The sequence below is a fragment of the Aplosporella prunicola genome (genome assembly GCF_010093885.1).
Source record: "Aplosporella prunicola CBS 121167 unplaced genomic scaffold K452scaffold_12, whole genome shotgun sequence".
Classification (NCBI taxonomy): Eukaryota; Fungi; Ascomycota; class Dothideomycetes; order Botryosphaeriales; family Aplosporellaceae; genus Aplosporella; species Aplosporella prunicola.
In genome coordinates this window covers 942,616-950,919 of record NW_022983540.1, presented here as the reverse complement: position 1 = coordinate 950,919, position 8,304 = coordinate 942,616, and the positions used below count along the sequence as shown (strand labels likewise).

Genomic DNA, 8,304 nt, shown 5'->3' with positions numbered 1-8,304 from the left:
AGCATCCCCAATATCAAGGCGCGGGCGTCAGCTCAGACAGCATATGGATCACACATGATGGCAGGAACATGCTTTGGCTTCCCTCAGAGTACAGGCCGAATAAATCAACTGTTTCAGGGAAGAATATTGGCATCGGCGTTACGTCAGGAAAAGTATGGATTTGTCATTTGAACATTAGCAGATAAGATTCCTAGAATCTACAGAGCATTAACAAGAAATACTCTTTGTCTTATCACTAGTGCTTTATTTCTCTGCTATCTAGCATTACCTAATATCGGACTAGCTTTATGCGTGGTCTACCGGCTAAGAACTGCAGCTTAAGGGGAACCTCCCCCACCACTCGCTTCATAATTCAGTAGCATCTGCTAATTCATTCGCTACTCACAAAGACTATAACAGTTTATGAAAGGAGAAGTACGCATGGGTCTAGGCTTCTTTATGCGGACAACAAGTACAAACCAAAGGGACCTCATGGAGCTGCACAACTCGCAATATATATTCGGGATGATGAGAAGATATCAACTTTTAAGTTCCCGGACCTGGATGACATCAAATGCAAGGACCTAGGTGACCATGTATCCCATAAAATGATGAGTTTCGCAATGGTCTTGTGGCATGAGCTCATGTAAGTCTATGTTTTGATGTCATTAATAACTATCAGCATTAGTCGCTAACGATGTCATGCGTCATCCAGGCATATTAACATTATTGGCTACAATGCTGTAGAGCCCTATGTTATGAAGAATGCTGGGGAATTCATGCATCTTGCTACGCTATCAAGTATTGAAGATTTAACAACCTATGAGAAGAAGAAGGTCAAGAATGGCAGTAAGGAGGAAGAGAAGGACGTACCGACTTTATACTACGGCCCTTTAAACACGAGGAAGCTTGCCACAGGCCCGAACGCAAAGCAGGCAATCATGAATGCCGATAATCACGCCTGGTTTGCAACAGTATGTGAAGCCCGATTACAGGCCTGGCGTTGTTCTTAGCAGCTGACTTCGTATGATAGGAGCTTTACTTTACCGTCATGTGCAAGAAGAAGTTCAAGCCGCCTGTTAACAACATTAATGTCCCTGCTGCAGTGTGCGGTAAGAAGGAAGGCTGCGAAATTATGTAAGCGTCCTGCAACTTGCCACGAGGGTTTTGCGTGCCGGAATGGTCGAATAGAAAGGCTTTTTTCTCTACCATAGAGGTTCTTTCGTTTACACCTTTTTGTTTCTATCGCTCTTTGGCTTACTTTCGTCCTTTCTTCCCTTCCTTTTGTTTGCTTTCACCTTTGTTTCTGTTAGTTTTACATTTTGAATTTCTATTCTCAGCTCAGCTCTATAAACTGTTTTTCGTAGGATAGATGATAAACTAGGATATAATTAGTTTCATCATGATTCGCAGCCCAGTTTAGCATCAGCGTTGGTGACCCACTTCTACTGCTGGGGCCAGTTGGTCCGGGGCCGGATCATGACTTGGACCCTGCTTTCGGTTGTTGCCTAACACCATGAGAGGGCTATAAGTACCTCGGCGCTCCTCGTTAACTGCCTATCATCATCAAAGCCTCCCAACATCATGATGTGGGTCGACAAGTTAATATTACCGCCTGCAAATGCTGCCGGCGAAAAGTTTCCCCTCAAATACATTACGAGCAGTGCCGCGAAACCGAGCTTGAAGATATCCGCCGACCTCTGCCCGAGTATTATCTCTAAAAATGTCCCAGCCGAGGCTCAACCTACTGTTACTGTCCGCGTCACCATGACCCTTAGCCCAGTGGCGCCCGCACCGCTGTCGTTCCTGCGCAAGTACAGCCTCGTGGAGCCACATATGGACCAGGGACAATCCCAGTACAATTTCGTCCGTCTCTCTACCGGCTTGGCAGTCTAGTCCGGGACATACAGGGTTATCCGGTGCCCCCCTGATGATACCATCCTGTGAAGCTGGGCGCGAGGAATTGGACGCCGCTTGTCCCCCTAAATTACTACTACCTATGGGGGTATATATGCTGCTATCTAAAAGAACACGTTTTCTCTTTAAGATCCTTATTCCCTTGCAGTGGATAAACGTGTGGTGTAAGGGGTAAGGCTGTAGTGTAACAACTAACTGTAATAAGGCTGAAAAACCGAGAGTTATCGGAGTGATCCTGGCTGACACATCCACATCGACTCAGACACGCCGGCCACATACGACGGCATCGTCACCCTTCTACCAGGCGTCCCGGCTACCTTTGATGTAAATCTGGGCCTGGGAGGGGAATAAAACGAGTACGACCGGTTCACCGGGACCGATTTTTATGAAAACTATAAAAGCGGAGAAGCTTACCTCCTGCGCCTAGGGAATGGTCTGACAACGCCACTGTGTTTCTGGGGCAACTGGGATCAATTTATAGCTGAACGCGTCCCTTTCTAGCGTAGGCTGTTGGGTGTATGGAGCTTTAGGGATTCTCAGAAGCTACAAGACCTAGTCGACTTCGATATTTCGCAGGAGAAATGGCCGGTTCTAATCGTCGAGGGTGATAAGCCGGACAACTTTGGGCCAGTAGTGTTCACAACACACGTGCCGTGGTAGTGGTACCGTAGTGTTACCCTTCAAGGGTCGAAGAGAGAAGCAGGTATTGGAAAGTCGATGATTTTCATTTGAGAAATCCAGCTTCACGCGAGCTGAACCTACCTGCAACCGGCGCGAATAGGTTAGCTCTCGGATTTCTCACATTTGAAGCGTTGTTCCAGAACAAAGACAGATCGACTTTTGTATGGTTGAGATAAGAGACAAAGTAATGGCGTTGACAAAGAAAGATGTCCAAAGAAATCAGGTGAAGTCGCGCGGGTTTTCATGTTGTTGCTCGCCGATTACAAGCACGTCACGTCCATCACCGCGAACCGAGATCCACCGCGTAGGTCGATAAAAGCAGTTCCTACAGAGTACTCTTTACCTAGCTCCCGGCCCGAGTTCTGGGTATAAGCGCAAAGTTCTTAGAGCATACAGACTCTATACACCTTAATTTGGTCTATTCTTTTGCCCTATATAAGTATCATCGTCTGTCTTTATAGTAAACCTCGCTTCACAGTGACGAACCTTATTCGTACATATATACTATGCCTCGACCTCTCTCGCCGACTTATTAACTAGTACTAGCGCCGCGCAGTGTTCGGCCCCTGCCGCGATAGTTAGCGCATGGTAAGCGCTGAGACCTTCCTCATCGCAAACTCGCAAGTCCAAAGATTCATCCCAGCCCGTCTCGTCTTGTTCTACCCATACAGCACATTTGCGTGCGTAAGCATGTGGGGCTGAAGCACATGGAGCCAGTAGCGTATTACCAAAAAGTTCTTCGGGGTACTTGAATTCCTTTCTACGGCTTTGAGGGCGGCCTTCGCGGCCTGACCCGACGGAACCGCTGTCATGTAGTTCCATACCGTAAGATTTGATACGGCCGTCGCGATGAAGGGCGTGGAAATGGTACCGACCAAATGCGATGCGGGTGACGCCAGAATGTTGGAGGGCCGGAACTCGCTTTATGCCAGATTTGAAGTTGGTTTCTGGGATGGTCCGATTACTCCAGCAATCTTCCAGATAATTCTCGTCCGCTGTGATAACTTCGCCACCCCGGAGGGCTGCGAACGACGTGTAAGAGCCTTGAATATCCACCCGACTACTTTTGCAATGCGTGTCATGGCGAAGTTCTCTGAGCTCGACAATGTCTTCCACAGAAAAATCAGAGGCGTCGAGAAATCTTGTTGCAAAAAAGCTGCCAATGTCTGTAACAAACACAATAAAGTGCTCCAAGACGATGTAATTGACAACTTCTCCGACGTCCCTACCGAGGGACCGGCCCTCATCACTGGCTTCTGAAGAGTCATTGCCGTTTTGGCGCTGGTAGCCAGTTTTGGGGACAACAATATGCTGCGAAACCGTGCCACTGGTGCCACGTTCTGCAGTCTGCCATAGTACGATCCCGACGTTCGTGACATAGGCAGATCGTACGTTCTTTCCAGCTACAACTTGGCGTATGCGGCCACGTAGTAAGAAATTTGTCTCTGCATCCGCGGATGAGTCGCCGAATTCTTCGATCTTGATGTTTGTAAACTGGATATGCTCTGCGGGAAAGTTCATGTCCGTCCAGTACCATATTCTGCCACTGTCCGCACGTCCGAGGACATGGCATCCATGTACAGAAAACTCTCGAATAGACAAAGCAGAGGGCGCACTGGTCAGGGACATGAAAGGAAAACTGAGCGACCTTGGCTCTATGCTCCCTCCAGCACCATATTTCAAAGGGCTTAGGCGTCCGACGGAGTACAGTACGCCTTTCGAAGTAAGAAGAATAGTCGACAAATCACCGCATTGCACATCTGCAATACTTCTAAGCTTGCCGGTATGTTCCATCCGATCAGGCCACGATCTTTCCGAGTTCCGGGTGTGTGGCTGCGGTACATGACATGAGCTGGGAAACCTCGTCTTATAACCAAGGCATCCATTGTTGTTGTTGCCCCAGGAGAATGCATGACTTTGGGCAAGCATTCGCTGGAATAGGGCGTGCCAGCGCCTTCCATCCCCCTGGATGAGGGGCTGATTAGGACCAGGGAAAGTCGTGCATGTTATTCTGCGCCAATATCCAGAGTCGAAGCTGATTTCAGGGGTTTGAAATGCTTTGCATGTTCTGCATAATGACAAGAAGCTTGACAAATCAAGGTAAGATAGTATCGGCAACAGTACATCGAGCGGGAGGGTAACAAGAGAAACAAGTAATGGTTCTTCCATAGCGTTGAATGCAGTTGAGGCGGAACGGGTATGAGAATTTATAAGTACTAACCGGTGACATGGCTATGCACATGACTACATGGACGTCCCCAAAGCTGCCAGATGATATCTTGGCATGCGGACATGGCTTCTTGGCTGTTCTCAAAGATGCCCCAGAAATTACCTTGGCGTGCGGAGAAATCTGGGGAGTAGGATCATCTTGTGGTTTATGTTATACAAACTGCGGGGTGTCCGTGGCAGCCCCCCTGACCGACATTCGCTTGTTACCTAATAGACTTCTAGCCGTCTTTTCCTATTCGTTAACTTCAATTTCTCTTTGTAAACCAACATTTCCGATAATCCTAGCATTGAGCACGTAATGGCGTTTCTTTGTGTGGGATGGTCTAGCTGATCATGGGAAGCCTCGAGAACGTCTTGTCGATGGTGGATGGATAATGCATGTGTGAACTCGCTATGCTTTCTCAAACACGAAGTATTAACGATTCGTTCTTGGACAACAAGCGAGAAACAACAACTCTCACTTACCTCCTCACACAGGCGTGTGTGCAACACTCGACGGGATAACAGCGCACTAGAGCTGACATCATGAGCGCGCTTCTCCTACGAGCTGCTTATGCGCGCCGCTGCAACAGGTTCCGCACAAGATTATCCATGCGGGAGACAGTATTTGTAAAGGCTGTACTTTGCTTCGGAATCGTGCTCATAAGTATTGAGACAAGATGAACAGTTGGAATCTGTAGAGATTTCAGGTAGGTGCGAAACGTCGCGCGGCGTTTGCGACCGTCGCTATGCAGACGTGACAGCAAGATGGTAAGCTGTCCGGAACATAAGTATAGCGAGTTCTACATAGTTGCAAATGGTGCCGAGAGATGGCGTTGACATTAGAGATTTCGAAGAGAAAGGTGAGCTTGCGACGCGAGGTTGGGTGGTGGGTGGCTGACCGGAACTACGCAAAACACTCGCCGATCAAATTCCGCGCTGCCGAGGTCCATTTTACAGGACCTACCCGGAGAATTAATACACGTACCTGAAGTGGCGCTTCACATCCGTTATCATCTAGGTCACCGATGCTGCTTGGATAAAAATCTTGGTTGCGGGCTCTAGCTAAAAATGCAAGAATGAGATAGACTAAAACCGGTCTCTCTACAGTCTGTGCAAACTTATATACATGTTGTAACCGTGCCCATTCGATAGACAACCAATTAGTGTTTCGCAATACCCGGATGAACCAATAGCAAGATACCTGCTGTAATCAATAAGTATATCGCAACACCCAAGTGTACAATAGCCACATACCGTTCAAGTTACTTGGGCTTAGTAGTTAACCTCGGCGCCAGATTTCTTCTCAATAACATCGGCAACCTTGCAGTCAGGTTCGGACATGGTGATATCAAAGCGGATATGCTGGTCGTCCGCCTCGCTAGCCGTGAGGGTGCCTCCACAGAAATCGTGTGTCCATTTGCTGCTCATGGTCTCGCAGTCACCGTTGGCCTTCCAGACTTCGCTGCAGCCGCACGCGGCGGCGCTGATCTTGCAATAACCGGAACCAGCAGATTCGAGCTTGAAGACGGTGGCGCCTAGAGCCTGGACGGAAAATATGGCGGCAGCGAGGAGGGGGGTGGAGGAATGCATGTTTTCTGTCTGAGAATGTTGACTCCGGTAAACCGTTTAAGATAGTTGACAAAGCAGTTAAGAGGTAATAAGATAGATTGAGTGATGATGAGATGGGATGATGGGGGAGGAAAGAGTGTTGAAAGATTGGTGGTGTGCTTTTAAACCCTTCGGAAGCTAGGGCCGCCTTGAAGGATCTCGTTCCGCGTTTGACATTTAACTACCCCTGCATATAGCCTTTAACCATAATGCATAATTCCGATGAACTACCCCTACATATAGCCCCTAACCATAGTGCGTAATCGCAATGTACTACCCGTGTATATAGCCCCCAACTAGCCCCTAACAACCGCGCACATAGCCCCCAACCCCCTTGCATATAGCCCCCAACCACAGCGCGTAATTCTATTAACTAGAATAAGAAACTCTAAATAAGCGGATGCTTTACTCTAGCGGCCTAAGTTATAACATCCATATTATAAAGTATAAGATATATGTTTATCTACAAACATATGGCATATGCTACTACGTAGACATTTACTAATACTTGATTACGTACAAAAATCATTAATTTTCATAGTAAGGAGGCTTTTCTCAACTCCAGCAGACTCCCACTCTCTATAACCTATATATGCAGATGGCTAATTGTTATTGCCGATCGGGTTACGGTTGTTGTACGCGAGTCGTGACGGTACGACAGTAAGCTTATGGCGTTGACTCCTTACCCCGCATTTTTGCATGAAACACAAGGAACATATGCTTAATATCTTACGCAAACGGAAAACGGAATGACGACATTAATATTTAAGAGGTTCCCTCAAATCAAGTGCAAGTCCCGTTGGCTCATTCTACCGTTTCCACCTCGAAAATCTCAGTGCCTCATTCCCGGCTCGCCTCATTTTGCCTAATAAGAAAAGGTATAAAAGCACAGGAACGGCCCAAGAAAATATCTTCTACAAACCCAAGTTCGCCATGAAGTTCAGTGTTATTGTCGGTTCATTTGTCTTCGCTGTCGCTCAAGTGAAAGTTGCGGCACAGGGCATCCCGTTGCGAGCTTCTTCCACAATTCACATAAATCTATCACCTACCTCGGACGAGAATGCCGTCAAAGTCAACCAAGGATTTATAGGATTTGGGATCGAAATGAGAAGCTTCCCACACTACGCTGGTAAGTTCTTCAACCAAATCCTCTGCTTTATGCTTACACTGTATTCTGGGTAGGCCAAGAGAATCCAAACCAGTTTTCGAACAACCTTCTCAAGGCAATATCAGATCGAACGGGTGTGCCAGTCCCTATTCGCATTGGCGGCACGTCTATGGACAATTCATTCTACGACTCCTCACAAAGCCAAAGCCCTACTGTTTTTACCGGAAACTCTACAGTCTGTCACCTCCACACAAACGGCACAATTGGAACGCCTTGGCTCCATGGATTCAAAAATTTCAAAGCGCCAGTTCGGTATACTGTTCAAGTTCCTTTAGCACGAAGAAACTCAAACAATGCCGTCAAATTCGCAAAAGCGTTCATTGATGCTATGCCCGCAAAGGTCAACCAACTTGACGCAATCGAAATCGGAAACGAGCCTAACTTCTACACAACCTGTGAAGCTGGGCGCGAGGAATTGGACGCCGCTTGTCCTAAATTACTACTACCTATGGAGGTATATATGCTGCTATCTAAAAGAACACGTTTTCTCTTTGAGATCATTGCTTCCTTGCAGTAGATAAATGAGTAGTGCAGGGGGTAAGGCTGTTGTGTAACAACTAAATAATGAGGCTGAGAAACATGTGTTATCGGAGTGATCGTGGCTGACAATAGGATAAACCTAGAGAACAGAGACGGCCCTCCTAATACGCGGCTTGAGAAGCTAAAGGACGTTCTTAAATCGACGCCTCCTTACCTAGAAAAGGTCGACCCCTTTCTCTACCCGCCGTGGTTTATAAGTA

General features: G+C 47.3%; 5 protein-coding genes across 5 annotated transcripts; 3 read left to right on the top strand and 2 right to left on the bottom strand.

Moving 5' to 3' along the window:
- Nucleotides 1–587: 587 nt before the first annotated feature.
- K452DRAFT_308638 (uncharacterized protein) lies at nucleotides 588–1,120 on the top strand (the record flags this gene model as incomplete). The annotated part of the gene is made up of 3 exons (XM_033543174.1): nucleotides 588–625; nucleotides 695–953; nucleotides 1,013–1,120. 3 exons carry the CDS (start codon nucleotides 588–590, stop codon nucleotides 1,118–1,120), a joined length of 405 nt encoding a protein of 134 aa, XP_033397987.1.
- A 524-nt stretch (nucleotides 1,121–1,644) lies between these two features.
- K452DRAFT_287492 (uncharacterized protein) lies at nucleotides 1,645–2,781 on the top strand (the record flags this gene model as incomplete). Its single annotated transcript, XM_033540485.1, has 6 exons — nucleotides 1,645–1,845; nucleotides 1,876–1,922; nucleotides 2,066–2,067; nucleotides 2,159–2,220; nucleotides 2,254–2,345; nucleotides 2,403–2,781. Coding segments are annotated over 6 exons (558 nt in total), but the record flags the coding sequence as incomplete, so codon positions are not given.
- A 300-nt stretch (nucleotides 2,782–3,081) lies between these two features.
- K452DRAFT_308636 (uncharacterized protein) lies at nucleotides 3,082–4,746 on the bottom strand (the record flags this gene model as incomplete). Its single annotated transcript, XM_033543173.1, has 1 exon — nucleotides 3,082–4,746. One exon carries the CDS (start codon nucleotides 4,744–4,746, stop codon nucleotides 3,082–3,084), a length of 1,665 nt encoding a protein of 554 aa, XP_033397985.1.
- A 1,227-nt stretch (nucleotides 4,747–5,973) lies between these two features.
- Nucleotides 5,974–6,378, bottom strand: K452DRAFT_358687 (uncharacterized protein; the record flags this gene model as incomplete). Its single annotated transcript, XM_033546213.1, has 2 exons — nucleotides 5,974–5,992; nucleotides 6,043–6,378. One exon carries the CDS (start codon nucleotides 6,376–6,378, stop codon nucleotides 6,061–6,063), a length of 318 nt encoding a protein of 105 aa, XP_033397984.1. The 3' UTR covers nucleotides 5,974–5,992; nucleotides 6,043–6,060.
- Nucleotides 6,379–7,329: 951 nt separating this feature from the next.
- Nucleotides 7,330–7,839, top strand: K452DRAFT_308634 (uncharacterized protein; the record flags this gene model as incomplete). Its single annotated transcript, XM_033543172.1, has 3 exons — nucleotides 7,330–7,525; nucleotides 7,579–7,638; nucleotides 7,706–7,839. The coding sequence occupies 3 exons, from the start codon at nucleotides 7,330–7,332 to the stop codon at nucleotides 7,837–7,839; spliced, it is 390 nt and encodes a 129-aa protein (XP_033397983.1).
- Between the last annotated feature and the right edge of the window lie 465 nt (nucleotides 7,840–8,304).